The sequence below is a fragment of the Sciurus carolinensis genome, chromosome 11 (genome assembly GCF_902686445.1).
Source record: "Sciurus carolinensis chromosome 11, mSciCar1.2, whole genome shotgun sequence".
NCBI classification, from domain to species: domain Eukaryota; kingdom Metazoa; phylum Chordata; class Mammalia; order Rodentia; family Sciuridae; genus Sciurus; species Sciurus carolinensis.
In genome coordinates this window covers 85286327-85305566 of record NC_062223.1, presented here as the reverse complement: position 1 = coordinate 85305566, position 19240 = coordinate 85286327, and the positions used below count along the sequence as shown (strand labels likewise).

General features: G+C 34.4%; 1 protein-coding gene across 6 annotated transcripts; it reads left to right on the top strand.

The window, feature by feature from the left end:
- The first annotated feature begins 1284 nt into the window (after positions 1–1284).
- Ccdc90b (coiled-coil domain containing 90B) lies at positions 1285–18828 on the top strand. Of its 6 annotated transcripts, none has more exons than XM_047516945.1 (9): positions 1285–1696; positions 6104–6223; positions 7220–7323; positions 11233–11334; positions 12002–12043; positions 12127–12198; positions 12297–12350; positions 13905–13969; positions 18262–18828. In XM_047516945.1, the coding sequence occupies exons 1-9, from the start codon at positions 1579–1581 to the stop codon at positions 18302–18304; spliced, it is 720 nt and encodes a 239-aa protein (XP_047372901.1). In that variant the 5' UTR covers positions 1285–1578; the 3' UTR covers positions 18305–18828. The 6 variants fall into 6 exon arrangements, 5 of the variants coding, with proteins under 5 accessions (XP_047372901.1, XP_047372902.1, XP_047372898.1 ...); XR_007103927.1 differs by having other exon boundaries at positions 1286–1696; positions 13905–14064; XM_047516942.1 differs by having other exon boundaries at positions 1292–1696; positions 13790–13969.
- The last annotated feature ends 412 nt before the right edge of the window (positions 18829–19240 follow it).

Here is a 19240-nt window from a genome sequence, read left to right as displayed (position 1 = left end):
TTTGAAGCACTGAACTAAAATTAACTGCTAAATGAGGGGGACGCTACTGTCACAGAGTCAATTTCTGACTGAGTTGAAGCTGGCCAGCATTACAAGGGTATTCTACAGAATGTTGTTAAGACTGGGGAAAAGATCAAAATTTGAAGTGTGAAGCACATTTTTACTGAATGCATATCCCTCTACACCATCAAGTCACAAAGTCATAAATCAAACTATCCAAAGTCAGAAGCTGTATTAAATGCATTTTAGATATGTTATTTTCAGTTTGCAATGGGTTTATAGGGCTGTAACACCAGGGAAAGTCATAAATCTATCAATTTTCCCATCTCTAAGACAATAAATTTATACGGTCATTAAGTTTAAAATAACGACTGCATAAATTTCAACTTGCAACATTTCTGTGAGTTACTGAATCATTTTAAATAATTATTTCCAATTTTTTATGACTGCAAATAACATTACAATACTTATCATATTAAAATATCTTACAGATGTGATTATTTTCTTAGGGTACCTTCTTAGACATAAAACTTAGATATTACTTTACAGTTTCATATATCATTATGTCATATAATATACATTATATTAATTTCATAATTATCTGCTCACATTAAGAATCATCATTTTAAAAAATATCTGATAGGTAAAAATAGCATATCCTTGTTTTGCTCCCTCCATATACATACCCCAATTTTCAAGAGAGTTATTTATACTATTTATATCTCTCTCCTTGAATTGTCTGTTAAAAACATTTACTGGCGGAATTAAAGTTTTGTTCTTTTAGTATGCCTCAGTGCTTAGAAGGGTACTTGCTAAGTAGCTCTCACAAAGTTTTGAAGGTATACAGGTAGGAAACCTAATTAAGTCGCTAAATACCTAATGATTGTGAACCACTTTAGGATTTGTATTAAAGTCTCCGAATTCAGTTACTGCATATTGTTTTCAGCATTTTATTATATAACGCAAAGGCCAGAGTAACTGAGGTCTGGGACGCATAAAGAATGAAAATCATGTCCACCAAAAGAAGCGGAGGAAATCCGTTTTCCTGAAGAGGGAAAACACCGACTAAAACAGTTGGTCCTCCAGTGCACCAGGGGGCGAAGCAGCAGGATGTGAAGCAGCAAGAACTCTTCGCGCGTGGAACTACCAAGTTTCCCCAATAGTGGCGTGCGCTCCGCATTCCCCAGAACGCTCCGCGGCCGGTGGACCGCAGCTCCCAGGCTGCAGTGCGGTTAGGTTGCCCCGTCTGCCACCATCCTGCGGAGCGTAATGGCCGCCGCTCATACTGGGGAGATTGCTGTGGGATTTTGATGTCAAAAAACGGGCGCCAGAATGTTCTTAGGATTTTCTTAGGGTGGTAAAGGCGTACACAGGTTGGGAAAGAGCGGTGGGGAAAGCAGGCCATCTGAACGTTGTGAGTCCGTCTGGGGAAAAAAAAACTCTTCGCGAGATCACAGCGCCAGCCCGCGAAGCGTGTGAGAGACCGGAAACTACATTTCCCGGCACCCTTGCGGTGCCAGAACTACTTTTCCCGAAAGACCAAGCGAGCTCCATCTCGCTTTCCGCTTCCTCCTGGCTATGGCACATCTCCGGAACATGAGGAGTCGCTGGGTTTGGCGGCTCCTGCGGGATGGAGGCAGCGGAGGCCACTGGTTTTCAGCTCCCCGCGGGCGTTTCTCGCTGGCCCTGCGGAGAGGTGAGATGAGGCATAGTGCCGCCGTTGCCCGAAGTGCTGTCTAGAGAGATGATTCCGGTGGGTGGCGCCTGCTCGGGTGAGCGGGAGGCGAGGGTGCCACGCCTTCCTCCTGCCACGTCTGGCGCTGGCAACCCGCTGCACTGGCTGGCAACGAGGGACCGGGACGCGAAATACAGTACTGGGAAGAGGCCCGCCTTCTCTTCTGAAAGCAAGCTTCTGAAGGCCTGGGTTTCCCACTTGGCTTCTTTCTGAGCCCTTTTTTTCTGTCACATGAGGCCAGAATTTCGTTGGTCTGTCAAACGTGATTGTGCTTGGGAAAACCCTGATTTCTTTTAGGACCCGTTGAGAAATATTCTCTTTAGTTGTTGGTCTGTAACCTAAGTTTTTGGTAGACTGCATCACACATAATCAGGCCAGGTCGGCCTTATTCTCGCTACCATATTCAGTCCTGTGCAATCACATGGTAGCCATTAAAAAAACAAACAAACAAACAAAAAAAAATCTGGCACCAGCAAGTTTAGAACAAGCTGGTATCCCTGTTCGCAGTATGTCCTGAAGAACATCTGACTTGACTTTGATAAATATTTTCAGGGTTTTGTGTTGCGATTTTTTCCCAATATTTTCAACTTTTGAACTCTTTAAGGTAGACACTTTGTACCAACGTTAGCATTCTCTGTGCACCTTCCTGAATCTTTGGTACTAGGTGAACTGAGACATTCAGTACACAAACACATCTCTCCCACCTCCATACTGTAGTTTTTTTTTTTTTTTTTTCTTTTTTTTTCCATTTTACAGCAGTGACAGCTGTAGTCAAGACTCTGTTGATCCTTCATCTGTAAGCTTACTGTTTAGCTGCCAGGATCACTCAGGAGGTTTTCCTTTACATACTTTGTTGTTGAATATATATACCTATTGTGATGGTAGCAATTTTGGAACCCTAAGAAATCTCATCTTTGTAAACTTTTGAGAGATACATCAATATTCAAATGAAAGCAAAAAACTAAACATTTTTAGAGAATGAACTTTGAAGTACATATCATACTGGAAAATACATTGCCACAGGTAATTGCTAATATTTCAACATATTCTTCCACTTGAGTGAATGTTCTTGGAGAAATTTAGTTTCCCCTTACAAGAGTGTATTATTTGTTGCCATCTTCACTGAACAAATATTTACTGAATGCTTGTGTACAAGTAGCTTAAATTTGCCTAATAATATCAATAGCCACGGAATTTGAAAACTTTGACTTCAGAGCCAAGGGAGGACCTTAGTTATCAAGTCCAATTTTCTTTTCAAAAATGAATGAGTGAAGGCATAGGAAAGTGATGTGATTTGTCTTAAGTTTTATGTCCAGTAGTTTGTATTCCTTGTTAATAACTACTTCCCAAACTTAGCAAAACATCAGAAACACTAGAGATGTTTTCTTTTTTTTTTTTTTTTTAAATACAGATTCTCTTGGGGCTGGGGTTGTAGCTTAGAGGTAGAGTGCTTGCCTAGCATGTGTGAGGCACTAGGTTCAGTCCTCAGAACCACATATAAATAAATAAATGTCCATTGACAACTAAAAAAAAAAAGTTTTAAATAAATAAATAAATAATAAAGGTACCGTGCCCATCTACAACTAAAAAATATTTTTAAAAACTACAGATTCTTAAGCCTTATCCTAGAACTACTGAGTTAGTCTCTAGGGATAGAGCCCAGGAATTTCTATGTTTGCTTACTTATTTTACTAATCCTAATCATTTTGATGCAACCAGCATAGTACATGTCAACAGATCAGGATGTAAGAATATATGCTGTGATGCCTGAGTACTTGCCAAAAAAAAAAAATCAGTCATGTCACAGAAGTGTTTTAGCTCTAAAGTAATTAAGTACATTAGTATAAAACTTGCAACTTAGATTTAATGAGACACCTTTTTACATGTTTTTTCAAAAGTAAAATCTGGCCTTTTCCAGCAAACAGGAGCTTGGTGCAAGATAGGCCAGAGTTCCAGTCCATGATGTAGCATGGTAAGCTGGTTAAGTCTTTAAACTTTGTTTCTCGCTGTAAAACACACACACACACATACACAAGACAGGTGTGGAAGAATCAAATAACAAAGGTTTAGGGTTTGGTGCAGATAGGAAAGAGACATTCCTGCAGAGCTCTGAAGGATAAATATAAGTACGCAAAGAAAAGGAAAGCTTTCTGAATGGACTGAGCAAAGTCCTGGAGAAGGAAAAACACAAGGCACGTTTTGTGAAATTAAAAGCCCTTGAAAGCAGAGGATGAAGGAAGCATAGTGGACGTGAGATGAGCTGTGTGCTCAGCAAAGATCTGCTGGCAGTGTTAAAGCGTGTTTTCTATCCCAAATTTAGGAAGTTGATTTTTGCATGAGGTATTCAATGTTTACTGAAGTCAGAGGAAGTATATTAATCTGTCTGTCTATGAAACAATAAGATGTGAGACAAATCACTTGGCTCTCAGCCTCAATTTTCCTAGACCATAAAATGAGAGTTTTAAGGACTGCATAATAGGTATGAGAACAGTAAAATATTTATTACTGATTTTTTTCTCAACACAAAAGAATGACCTTTTAATCAGGAATAGGAGACTAAAGGTACCAAATCATCACTCCTGATGCCATTGTTATTGGAACTATTAATTTTTTTCCTCCTACTTTAAGTCTGACACTGACACATAAAGGCATATTTCTTACCCTTTCCATGTAGCACTCATCCAAAAAGAATGCTGATGCTGTGATAGTAATGTGTGTGTGTTTTTAAATGGTTCCACCTTTACAACTGCTTCCCCTTATCTCTTTGGTTAAATAGAATTCTGAATAAGGTACTGAATCTTATCATTTGAATATAGAGTTGATGCTCAGGTTTAACATCTGTTTTCTGCCTACTAGTCTGAAAATCATTGAGGACATCAGGTACGCCTGATTTTGCTCACTGTTTTATCCCCTGTGCCTAGAACATGGTCTGGAATTCAATAAGTATTTGTTGGCTAGGAAGATATCTAGAAGGAATCGCATTTGGTCTACACTAGCAGAAAAGTAGTGCCTTAAGTTGCAGCTGTGCTTTTAAGTACCTAATATATTAAGTGGCTTAGGATAAATAAGAGAGACAACATAGGGTGATGGAAAGGACATGAGCTTTGAAGCCAGAAGAACCCAAGTCTGGGGGCTGGGTTGTTGCTCAGTGGTTGAGCACTTGCCTAGCATGTATGAGGCACTGGGTTTGATCCTTAGCACTATGTAAAAAAAATAATAAAGCATTGTGGCCATCTATAACTAAAAATATATTTTTTAAAAAGGTTCTAATCCTAAATCTGTCATTAGCTCCGTGACCTTAGGCAAGCCACTCTACCTTTTCCTAGTTTGTGGGTTTTTTTTAGTCTTAAAATGTGAATAACCTTTACTTGGTAGTATACAAAGAATCTGGTATAGTATCTTGTGTTATACTAACAGGCAGTTATTTTCTTAATAAATAAAAATATTATATAAATTGCATATGGGTAGATTTCTCCCCAAAAGCAAAGACCTTACAATGAAATTCATAATCAGTACATTAAAAAGGACAATACTCTGTCTAGGCTAAAAATTGGGAATTTATTGAAATAGGACACACAGTTATTTCAAAAATGATGTCTATTTCCTAGGGCTCTTGTGTTGATATCAGAAAATACTCAGGATTTTAAATCATGTTCATTGATTTGATGACAAAATATGATCCCACTATGTGCCAAAGCACTAGGTGCTGCAGATATAGTAATTAAAAACATAATAAAGACTTAAATTCTGATTCGGAGGCAAACAAAACAATAATTAGGTTATTGCTGAGAACTGTATAAGAAATAAACTATGGATATATAGGGGAGTAGGAATATGGAAAGCTACTTTAAATAGGAATATAGGTGTAAACATTTTCCTTAGCTCTGTAAGAAATTTCTGAAGATTTAAAGAGAGTTGGGCAGTTTCTGTTCTCTAGTAATTAGAGTTGAGGCAATGATCTCAAAAGCATTTGATATGTATTATATTACAATTTTAGACCAACTCTTTTTTTTTTTTTTTTTTTTTTTTTTTTTGTGGTACTGGGGATCGAACTCAGGGCCTTGTGCTTGTGAGGCAAGCACTCTACCAGCTGAGCTATCTCCCCAGCCCTTAGACCAACTCTTAATAAAACATTTCTAAATACTGAAAGAAAAACTTTTTATCAAATGTTTGCTATATACAGAAAAATGCCATCAACTTGGATAAAAGAAAGGCATGGAGGAGTACAATTAACTTGTGTGAGGTTACAAAACTCCTAAATAGAAGAGCTGGAACTGTATTTAAATAGGTGGGTGAAATGGTTTAGAAGCCAAAGTGTAATATGTCTATCTGCTATTAAAAGGGAGAAAACTTGTCTTCTCTTTTTAGATTTCTTGACCACCACAATCAAGGAAGGATATGACAGGAGGCCAGTGGACATAACTCCTTTAGAACAACGGAAATTAACTTTTGATACCCATGCATTGGTTCAGGACTTGGAAACTCATGGTAAGAAACAAGAGTACTTCTTGAAGGAAAAAAATTAATTGCATTTATGAATCTCCAGTTAAGATTTATCACTATTATGAATGGTTACAAGTAAATATTTAAATAGTTACAACATTTCATACAATGGAATATTTTATAGTCATTAAAAATGGTATTGCTTGAAGAATATTTACTGATATGGGAAATACTTAAGATTTAATGAAAAAAGCACTGTGTAATCATTTTGTGCAAAATTATTCCAATTAAGTAAAAAAGAAAAAACTATAGGCTGATAACCACTGTTTGAATAGAAGTACAAATGTTCAAGAATCACAAAAAAAGAACAAGCACAAAAATTTCCAGATATCAAAGTGGCAATTTAATATGTGATATCACAGGAATAGAAAAGTTGATTAATACAATAGTATTCAAAGTCACATGGATATGAATTTAGTATATGATAAAGAAGACATTCTAAATTAGGGAAAGAAAGAACTATTTAAGAAATAAGATATAATAAATGACTAGCCGTTGGAAAAAATATACTAGATTTCCTTAGTGAAATTCCAGATAGACAAAAAGCTGAACATAAGAATTCTTAGGAATCAATAAGAAAAAGTAAAGCAATTATAGGAAAATGGGCAAAGTCAAACTAAATAAGCAGCACAGAAAAATATCTAAATAACCAAAATATATATATAAAGGTGCTTAACCTCATTACTAACCAAGGAAATACAAATTTAACTACAAATTAAAATAATGCAATACCATTTTTATGCCACTTATTTACTGAGAAAACAAAGACTAATAATATCGAATGTTGCTGAGGACACGGGAGGCATAATAGGATAGTAAATTATATATAAAGTACTTTTAGAGAGTTATTTAGCATTATCAAGCTTTTAATTCTAACTATTTTTTAAAAGAATATAACAAATGTTGAGGAAGGTTATTCTAGTGGTCTGTTCTGATAAGGATGCCTACATTTAAAAAAATGTACTTGTTTGCTGCCTACAGGATTTGACAAAGCACAAGCAGAAACAATTGTATCAGCATTAACCACTTTATCAAATGTCAGCCTGGATACTATCTATAAAGAGATGGTCACTCAAGCTCAACAGGTAATACATTCATTTTTATCACTGACAGTTTCATTAGATGATCTTTTTCAATAAAGGAAGAAAGAAAAGAGGAAGGGAAGGGAAGGGAAGGGAAAGAATTGAAGGGAAGGAAAGAAAGACCTTTAGTAAAGTCAGTATCTAGAGAGGCTGTAGAGTTAGAACAGTCCTAACAAGATTATGGCATAATACAAAGAATGAAATATTGTCATATCTTCCCATTGTGTGAGATAATTATTTGAATCATGAGATGGTAGCAAATTGTTATTGAAAGTTTTTCCCCTGCAAAGCCTACCACAGAAGAGCTAACTTTTCTATGTGATATTTTACTCAAGTCTTGTATATGTTCTAAGTTCATTTTTACAGACAGAGAGCTAGAAAGGATTAAACTAACATGACTGGGAAAGACTTCATAAATTGCCTGGCTAAGAAGTCTGGATATACAGATACTTAAAGTCAACTAATACTATTTAGTAAGAACTTAAAACGTAAGGAGCACAGTATTAGATGCTTTTCATAAATGAGCTTCATTGGAATAATGATTAATGTCTATCAGGAAATAATTAACTGTTTAAGAATCTGTTTTCTGCCAGGTGTGGTGGTACATGCCTGTAATTCCCACAGCTTGGGAGGCTGAGGCAGGAGGATCACAAGTTCAGTGCCTGCCTCAGCAACTAATGAAGCCCTAAGCAACTTAGTGAGACCCTGTTTCAGAGTAAAAAACAAGAAACATTTTTAAGGGGCCGGGGATGGCTCAGTGGCCAAGCACCCCTTGGGTTCAATCTCTAGTACAAAAAAAAAAATCCATTTTCTTCTGATACTTACATTTTTAAATTTTAATTTTTCAAATTTAGACTTCCTCATTCAGGTAAATATTTCAAAACAGACATAGAAAGTAGGATTTTTTTTTTTTTTTTTTTACATAACATTAGAATCTATTACATAAAATTTCTTTAAAGATTTTTACTATAATCTCCAGTTAATTAGACATTGAATATAGATGTTCAGAGATGGGGTTCGCTGAGGGTGAGGACAAACTATGCCTACCCTACCTAGCCTTACCCAGCACGCTTACTCAGGCATCGGAGATTGAGCTCTGAAGGCATGGATCTGTTTTATTTAGGGTTGCACAGGACATATATAGGCATATTATCCAAATACGTTAACATGCTTGTTAAAATATAACAGAGTCAGCCTATAGGTGAACTATATGTCGAGGGTCGAGGTAGTGTAAACAAACCAAATATGCCTAAGTAATTCTGTCCAGCAACAGGTCTGAGACAAAGGACTCGGAAATGGCAAGCTCCTGCACACAGCATGAGGCAAGGCAGTGCAGGCGAGCTCACATCACAGCTTTCTGGGATGCATGACAGAATGAGGCCTTCAAACTCAGCCTCAACAGCTGCAAAGACCTTTATTCCATGGCGAGTCTTTACCATTACCTCAGTTTCTCTGTTCAGACTGTTTGGCTTACTTAGACCATGGTGTCAGTGACTGCTGTCAGATAAGCTTGAGGAATGTCCCTACAGTTGAAACTAAGACATTAATCTCCGTGATGATGTTTGCATCATTTTAGCTTAATTTTTCAGGTTCATAACAGACTAGTAGATTCACTAAAGAATAAGCCAATAATTAATGCCTAATGTGTCCTAAAAGAGCTATATGGAACTACTGACGTTTTAAATAATTTACTCTTAAACTTTTAAACTTGCCTGTAATATAAACAGGGAATTAAAACTATAATTTGAAGAATCATCATGCTTCCAGGACCATGTAAATACTATATATAAAATATAGGATTAGATATAGGAATGTTATTATTAAACTTCTGGCTTTTTAAAATTATTAGCGTGTGAAGTTAAAATCCCATTCCATCCTTGAACTTAATGTCATTGTTGACCCTTAGTGTAAAATAAGGCGCAAAGATGATATGAAGGACAGAGCTAAGGCTCAGAACTATCAGGCAAACAAGCTACCTACTTGATCACTTCAGAAAGGTCCAAACTAACAGTTCAATCTCTAATGACTTCACAAAAATTATAAAGGTCATACCTTTAATAAGTTTGATCCCTTAATAATGGATTGTATCTTTCCATTTAAATTTTTTTTGTGGGGAGGAGTGTTAGGGTTTCTTATGTTTGTTTGTTTGTTTTTTGGTACTGGGGATTGTACTCAGTGCTTAACCACTGAGCCACATCCCTAGCCCTTTATATTTTTTTGTTTGAGACAAGATCTCGCTAAGTTGCTTAGGGTTTCAATAAGTTACTGAGGCTGGCTTTCAATTTGCTTCAGCCTTCTGAGCCACTGGGATTACAGGCGTACACTACAATACCTGACTGACTTAGTTTTTGAAGACAGGCATCTGTGCTATATGAGTCACAGCTGCATGTAAAGAAAGAAGTAAAAAGAAGCTATTAGAGCCACAGTACAATCTCTTATTCTCAGGTTCAAACTCTATAAGAAATGTGAAATTACATTTCAGCTCTTCCATATGTATTCACAATAATTAAAATGTGTTATATTTAATGTCATAGAACTCCTTTATAATGGTATTTGGGGAAAGAGGACTAACAGCCTCTTGAGGACATATCTGTAATGACCTCTCAGCTAGTTCTTATAAATATTCAAGCAGAAATGAGTAAAAGAAAAGGAACCCCCTCCCCAGCAATATATGAGAGTTAGGGGAAGGCATAGGAATCATATATTTTTGTACACAGTTGAAAACATTTATTGTGACAGAATTCATATTTAAGTCAAAACATCCTCTACATAAAAATACTAGAGTCAGACTATTCTATTTCAGCCATTAGATCACTATGCCATTGATAATATATAGCTAACAATTACTGAATACTAACCATATGCCAACAACTGACAGAATTTGGGTTCAAACTCAGATAGCCTAATTCCAAAATTCCCACTCTGAACCTTTGCTTTATGAAAGTGTCTCATTTGAAAGTTGTTTTTAGAGATGTGCATTCTAGACCCTTTGAACACTGAGTTGTATCTGAAATTTTATAGCTTCTGCCATCTAAAAGTAAAATCAGCTTTAAAAGTTTTTCTCTCCCATGTCAATTAACAGATGACTGCAACCCCAGCAGGTACCCCAACCACAAATTGTAACTTTAAAAATGACATTAGTGATCCTGTTCTTGTTTGAGCTTTTTGTTTTATTTATAAACCCCATTACATGTGGTTCTTCACAAGGTTATATACAATTATCTGATTATCTTTTAATAAGAGCAGTAAGTGATGAGTCAGTAAGCTACCTAATTTTAAGTTTAGTGGTAACCATTACAAGTGTTTTGTAAAGCTGCCTTAAATCATTACTACAAAAATGTCCCTCCTTAGCAAAGCAAAAGCTTATAAATATATTGGATAGGGGCCACCTTTTCTTTCACGTATTCTTGAGAGTGCCAAATATAGGAGAGATATGAGAGAATTTAAACAAAATTAATGTTGTGCTGATAAAAAGCAGTTATTTTAACTAAACATGCATGTATCTTGTTATAGTACCTGACTTGAGTCTTATTTAATACCTTGGTATTTTCCAATGATAAAAAAATCTCTCAATCAAATAAAAGGTAATAAAACCTTTTCCATATATGTGTTCCAAAAACAAAGCATTTGTTGAGGAACTTTTAGAGGCTAAGTAAGCATTTTATTGGGATTCATTTCATTAAGACCTAAACATTTAATTCTCTTCACTGGAAAATACATTTTTCTTCTTGAACCTCTTCATTTTTATTTTGGCATTTCAGATATGTAGGTTTCATGTTGTTCTTTTTTTAACTTAACCAAACAACATAATACCATGTAGCATGTTACTTTAAATTTCATGAAAACAATTCATAAATAAAACAACGGCATTCCTAGATCACTAGGTTATTTTTTTTTTATTTTGTTTTCTAGGAAATAACAGTACAACAGCTAATGGCTCATTTGGATTCCATCAGGAAAGATATGGTCATCCTAGAGAAAAGTGAATTTGCAAATCTGAGAGCAGAGAATGAGGTGATATAAGTTTTAATTTATTATTGATACAAATAACTGCTCTCATTAGTATGCTGCTTGGTAAATAAGACCAAATAAATTTATGTGATCCTTAAACAAGTATTTAGATTAAAAATACACTGTTTTATTATGTCTAATCTTTATGTGTAAATCAGTTTCTTACATACTGAAGAATAAGAATTCCATTTTATGTACATAAAACTCACATAAAAGAGAAAGTCTTTGAGCTTTCATACTATATACAATTTCTAGTGTAGCTCATCATAATAATGTACTCAAAGCTGAAAGTAATATGGTGTTTTCCAGTTTTTTTAAATGTATATTTTTTAGTTGTAGGTGGACACAATACCTTTATCTTTATGTGGTGCCAAGGGTCAAACTCAGTGCCTCACGCGTGCTAGGCGAGCGCTCTACCACCGAGCCACAACCCCAGACCCCATTTTCCATTTTATTTCATTCTGTACTATCTTTTCACTTACAAGTATGTTCCTATAATCAAAAATTTGTTGTTGTTCACTAGCATATTTTATATTTTATATAAATAGATATGTATGTATGAGTGTATATAGATAGATGTCCAAATTTTGCTAGAGTCTCAGATTTTTTTTTAAATGAATCAATATGGGGTTTGGTTTCATGCTACTTGTTTATGGTCTTTCTTACCTAGAAAATGAAAAGTGAATTAGACCAGGTTAAACAACAACTAATGGTAAGTGAAATTTTTCCCACTTTTAATTTCAGAATAAATATTGATTACGATATCATTTTTTAAAACATTTTCTTTCCTTAAAGAATGAAACCAGTAGAATCAGAGCGGATAATAAATTGGACATCAACCTAGAAAGGAGCAGGGTAACAGATATGGTAATGAGCTTGTAAATGTAGTTTCTTGGTTACTTATTCTTTTTAATTCTTTTTAGTCTTTTTTTTTTTTTAATCTCCTGCCACTTCATATCCTTTAGTTTACAGATCAAGAAAAGCAACTTATGGAAACAACCACAGAATTTACCAGAAAGGTAAGGGAGTGTATAGAACTTTCTCCTTTATATATTTCTTAGCCTTTATGTGTATCAGTTTATAAGTTTGGACTTTAAAAAGCTAGCCCTATAGAATCCATGATTTTGTGATAGCTCTTGTAGTTAGCCAGCACTTTGTGGGAGGCTTCCCCCAGGTAAATGGTTGTACATGAGCTGTGACCTTGCATTAAGAATCAAACTTTCTGTATAGAATACTTTTCACTAAATTATTTTTGCAGAGACAGTAACTGTGTCTTAAAAGATAGATATGCTATTGGTGTTAAGTGCCTTGGTTTAAATAAATACTTATGTTAAAATTTTGTTGAAAACTAGTGAGTATTTGTTGCCAGATACTATTTTACATGCTTTACTTCTGTTAATTTATTTAATCTTCATATCAGCCTGTGGAAAGTAGGTACTATTATTTCCACTTTACCAGTTTGGAAGATGAGGCACAGAAAAGTTAAGGTCACATAGCTAATGAATGGTGGAGCTGGGATAAGAACCTGGATTCTAAACCCTGTATTTAAATCTACTGCTTACCTTCTCAGTAATCCTTAAATGTAATCATGATTTAATCTCTGGCTTGAGTAAACCCGGGGTGCTTTTTGACTCAGCCTAGTCTTTTTCTTAAAACTTAGAAGCCATCTGACATCATTAATTACCCTATATTACATATATGACTACATGACCAGTATGATTCTACATGTACAACCAGAAGAATGAGAAATTATATTCCACATATGTATGATGTGTCAAGTGCATTCTTACTGTCATGTATAACTAATTAGAACAAATTTTTAAAAGGTTAGAAGTCATTTGGCTTTCCAATATGGAAAACACATTACTATGCTTAAAATTTATAGAAGGGAAGGCCACATTTATTCTTTCAAGAATCCTATTTTCTTACTTCTTGGCCAGAGAAAACAGATAAGGAATTAAGCAAATTGTCTCACAACTTATTTCTGAGCTCTGACCCCTGTATATTCACCATTAGATGTATCTGCCAGCCCCTTTTATATTGGTCCCAATTCATATTATATATTGGGATTTTTTTTTTTTTTTGCAGAGTATATTTAAAATTTTAATTATAACATCCTAAGGACTTTATAAATAAAGTGATAGTTCTGATATTAAAATTTTTGCTTCTCATTTTATCATCTTATATATTTAAGTCTCAGGTGTCTTATTTGAGGTTTTTAGAATATGCCCAACATGTGATAATCCTAAGAAATTATCTCCAATGTGAAAATTGGGGGAATATGATTTGTTCCTTTGTGTTCATTTAATTTTTTTAAATATCACTATGCTTTTACTGTGTTTCCCCAATGAAAACGTTTATAATGCACAATTAACACCTAAATATTTCTAATGTGAATATTTGTGCATAATACTGTGGGACAAAATTTAGTTCTCTTATTTATTTTTATTTACTACAGGATACTCAAACCAAAAGTGTTATTTCAGAAACCAGTAATAAAATTGACACTGAAATTGCTTCCTTAAAAACACTGATGGAGTCTAATAAACTTGAGACAGTTCGTTATCTTGCAGGTAAGACTGCCAGAAAAGGAATACTGTCACTCAATTTTTGGACCTGTTGTTTCCTACCTCTCAAGGTAACTGTGTAGATACAGAAGAAAAGGAGAAACTATAATGATGCTTTTAGTGCTTGGGCCCCTATAATGCCTGAAGAATGTTCCAGTCCCAAAGTGTAAGTTCACCAGGCAACTCTGCAACTTACTAATGGGACAAAGCATATAGATAGCAAAGAAGTGTATAAACCCAAGGATAAAATGATATAAGGATACAATGAAATTTTTCTTTTATTGCTTATATTCTTCCTGAAGGATTTGAGTGGGATTAGAAAAAAAGATCACCAAAGTAGATGTAGGCCATTAAAAACCATACCAGGCAAAGGGTAGTGGAGAGTTGGAAGTAACTTCTTATCTTCAGTCAACTGCCTGAGCCCAGACAGTACCCCAAAATTAGATTTTATTTGTCATGTACTAAGCTCCTTAATTACCATCTGACATGACAGTTGTACAGCCCTAATAAATTAGGAAGAATACACTAGTCAAGTGGTATTTGTCCTTTATCTTTCTTTTTACAAATCTCCTATTGTATATTTACAAGTCTCCTATTGATGTATATTTACTATTAATAGCATGTATCTTTTCTTCTGTATATAAATATATACCTTTAAAAAACAATTAGATTATATATTACAGTCAACTGTACTCTTTAAATGTAATCAGATGTCTTATTTTTCAACTTCAGAACATACCTAGATGTCTTATTAGAACGCATAGAATTCCATTGTCTAAAAATGCTATAATTTATCTAATCCTCTGTTAACAGGTGTTTTCCTCCCAATTTTTCATTATTAGGAATAGTATTACACTGAATAACCATATGTCTGTATGTTTGAATAAATATGTGTATTTGAATAAATACACATAATACCCATCTTTGTACACTTGCTAGTGTGCTCCTATGTAACAAGCTGTCGTGCCCATTTAAAATTTGGGGTCAAAAAGATACATATTTTAAATTTTTGTATTAATGAATTTCCATCCAGAATAAAATCCTGAATTATACTATTAGTGGTTTTCTGGATGACCACCACTGGTGTTGGGATGTTAGGAGGGGTGAAGAATGAGTCCAAGCCCTAGCTGATGCACATAACCCTTCCTTTCTTCAGTTAAAATGGTTCAGCTTTTATCTCTTTAAAACATTGGGTTTCTGCTTCAAGATTTATTTGAAGAAACTATTCTAAGGCTAAAACAAACCAACTAAAATAAACTCTACTAACGTCTCTGGACCTAAAGACCTTCAAAACAGCCCAGTTTGGAGTATGCATTTCCTCTTTCAAGATTGATCCCAAAGTAACAAAGGTCAGGAAGGACTTGAGGTTTACCTACAATCTTAGTTTAAAATAAAATAAGATGGTAATGGTCTCCAAAAAGTTTCATTCAGAAGTGGAGATATACAAAGCAGAATCAAATAGACTTAGTGGCAGTAACAAAAGAAATTAATGTTAGTCATTTAGAAAGACTTTTCTAAGTCATCCTCCTTTCTGTTTTTTACTGAGGGCTTAGAGCCAACAATACTGAGGAATTTTTCTCCTTCCTTATCCATCTACAAATATGTGCTATTACTATGTGTTGTTAATGGTAATCCTTTTAGGAAGCTAAAAATTCCATACTTTAAACAAGTAGGAAGTTAATGTCCTGAGTGAATCTGTTGGTTCTAGAATACCTGAGATATTGCCTGTAAGACAGTAAGACCCAATTTATCTGAGATTCACATATTGAATTCAGTCATGAATGGGGAAAGGGGGAATAAAAAGTCCTAGTTCAGCTGTCAAAATCCCAGCATTAAATATCTTGCATTTTCCTTGAAGAAGATATCCTTATCAATATGTCTTAATCAGTTTGGTTTAATTGGTATCCCAACTTATATCAGTCAGTAGTCTTTTAAGTATTATATATCCAACTTGAACTAGCTTAGGCTTATTTTCAAATTATGGAAAGTCAGAGGCATATCCTAACCAGAAGGATAACTGGTAACAGAATTTACTCTATACTGTCTCTGAATGTCTACCTCATTTTCTCATACTTTCTTCATGAATTGCAAACATTACCACCAGTAGCTTCTAGACTCATATCATTCATTCTCACCAACCAAGGTAGATTACTCCCCTTCCTTAGTTCCAATTCAGAAAATTCCAAGAATGGAATGGCCCCTCTTGGGACTGCAGTTCCCTTTGGCCCAGATACTATTGCCAAGGAAGCAACAGCTATAAGGTAATGGTAGTTCCATTTAATCTGTGTTACTGTAAAAGATTCTGTTCTGGGCAGATAAATCAAAGTATAAAGCTAACATTTGTGGGATACTTGAAATTACCAAGCACATGGCTTACCTAAGCATTTTACGTATATGTAGGTTGTCTCCTTAGGCCATAGAAGATAAACAGCAAATTTAAAAGTAATTTGGGATGTCTCCATGATTATTAGCATAGAAACAAGAAGAAATGAAAGCTAAAATAACAGGAACAAGAAATGAAGAGAAACTAAATGTAGAAACACTTGTATATTCTAATAAAGGAATGAAATTCCTTCCTCCTCACAATAAATTTATCAGCTCTCAAATTAGCAAGAAATAAAAATCACCTAGATAGCACATGTAGCTCAAAAAAAAATGTATAAATAAGGCTAAATGAAGAGCTTTCAAAAAAAAAAAAAAAACAACTTTGGAGTCAGGTATACCTGTACTTGAACCCTGGCTTCACCATTTGCTAGTCATGTAACTTTGAGCTTGTTGCCACATCTAAACAACAGGGATAATACCACCAATCTCACAGGATTTTAAATATGACTAAATAAGTAATGTCTATAATTGCTTAGCACAGTACCTGACACATGGTAAATAGTAGCAGGATCAAATAGGATAATGTATAATTGCCCAGTGGCAATAAGACAAGATATTCTTGATGTTATTCTTTCTTCTCAGATGTTCAGCTTTCCTATGTATCGTAGGCCTAATATCATTTCATAAAATTGAGGAACTGATCTTACCACTACTTTTCAGTAAGTAGTAGAATAAATGAGACAGTGTAAATTAGATTTATACATTATAATTAGAATAGCTTTACATAGTTAATTTCTTACCATAAAAGTTTGCCTTTGTCTCAGAGTCTCCATTTAAAGATGCTTTCATGGCCTTTTAAAGTGGAAATTAGAAAATCCCTAAGAGCTTCACTCAAATCTGAATTTTTTTTTTTTTTTTTTTTTTGAGGTGCTGGGTTCAAACCCAGGCCCTCATGCATGCTAGGCAAGAGCCCTACCCACTAAGCCACATCCTTAACTTCTCCAAAATGTTTTCTCTCCAGTATGATGTAAAGAGTAGTTGTTATGTGATCTGAGGATGTAACTCAGTGGTAGAGCATTTGCCTAGCATGCACAAGACCCTGGGTTCAGTTCCCGGCACCACAAATAAAGTGGGGGGGAAGCACGTGGTATATTAGCCAAAAAGCCTTATCCTCTTTCTGCCGTCAACCTCTTTTTTTTTTTTTTTTTGGTAAGGGTTTTCAATAAAATTTCATTTTTTCATAATTATGAGAGAATTTTTTCTTTTTTAAAAAGAGATGGGTTCTCTATTACCTAGGATGCCTCAAAGTCCTGGGCTCAGTCTTCTATGTAGTTGGGACTACAGGCCACTGTGCCCAGCTGAGAAATTATCTTAAAATGTATCGAAAAGGCAATTCAAATTTTCTACTCCGACTGGAGATGTAACTCGGTAGTAGAACACTTGCCTAGCATGCGCAAGGCCCTTGGTTCTCCCCAGCACCACACACAATTTTTTTTCCTCATAGATATTCTGAATGTACTATTAACCTAAACTACATAATTTTTAATATAATAAGAAAGAGGTTTTAATTATCAAAAAATGAAATTAGAGTTTATAATTCTTTAAAGTACTCATTTGTAATGCCATTGTTAATGACTGTAAATACTGTTTTTAGATTCTGACATGTCATCTACACTTTTAAATTATTTTCATCTTTATTCTGTCTTAAAATATAAGAAGCTTTTAAAAATAATGCATTGCCGGGCACAGGGGTGCACACCTATAATCCCAGCCTCTGAATAAAATATGAAAAAGGGCTGGGGATGTGGCTTAGTGGTTAAATGCCACTGGGTTCAATCCCCAGTACCAAAAATAAAAATAAAAATAATTGGCATTAATACTGTGTTTAAGAATATCTTTAGCTTAATTTTCTAAGGAATGAAAAACAAGAGCACAAAATTGTTTTTGCTCTTCATTTAAATTAATGATAACATTATTCTTTTAATCACTGCAAAATAACAAATATTTGACTTGTAATATAGTTTCTTTTTTTTAACAGCCTCAGTGTTCACTTGTCTGGCAATAGCATTGGGATTTTATAGATTCTGGAAGTACTACTGATGATCTACTATTGCTGCTGTTGACTTTGTAGAACACTACACCAGGACAGAGTTTCTTTGAACATTTTCAGTTGCAGCAGAAACTTATTACAAGATTATTCAAAGTATAAATGGACTAAAGAGAAGTATTTTATCTTTATTTTGTATGTTCGTATTTTATTGGGTTGAAAAGCTATCATCCAAAACCTGATTTATTTGAGATGGAAGGGCACTTTGTCCTTATCCTTTTGATAGTTCATAGAAACTGAACTAAAGTTTTCTTGTATTTGCTTGAAGAATTTTGTAAATCACATAGAATTTTGTTGGTATGTCCTGCAAATTTGAAAGCTATAACTTAGCCTACATGCTTACTGAACTTAACTCTCCTGATAACTACTGCAGTTAATTTTTTATGTAAAATAAAAGATTATTATAACAAAGTGGTTTGGGTTTTGAAAGTAACTCACTATATAGCTGGAGATTATTTTCTTTTTATAATAAAAGTAAACAATAATTTTTAAAATGTGTGCTTGTCTAACCACTAGTATAAAATCTGTGGAGTTATTCTGATCATTACACTTAACTTTTTTAAATTTTTCATATAAAAACCAATTTATCCCTGCTTTTTAATTCAAAACAATTTCAAACCATCTTAAACTTATTATGTAAGACAAAAACTTAATAATTCATTTAAATTCAAATGTCTCAGTATATATAGAACTTACTCTTAAGAAGCTTATATAGAAATTCAGGTTTATATTTTCTTGCTATTTGGGGACCCTATATTTTTCTCTTATATTAGTGTCTATTGACAGTATATATGTAATTTTTTTAAAAATTACAAACTGTTATTTTCATCTTAGTTCTTTACTTCTATCCACATCAAGAAGCCACAGTCAGAAAATGCTGAACACTTCAGAATGTTTCATAATGCCTTCA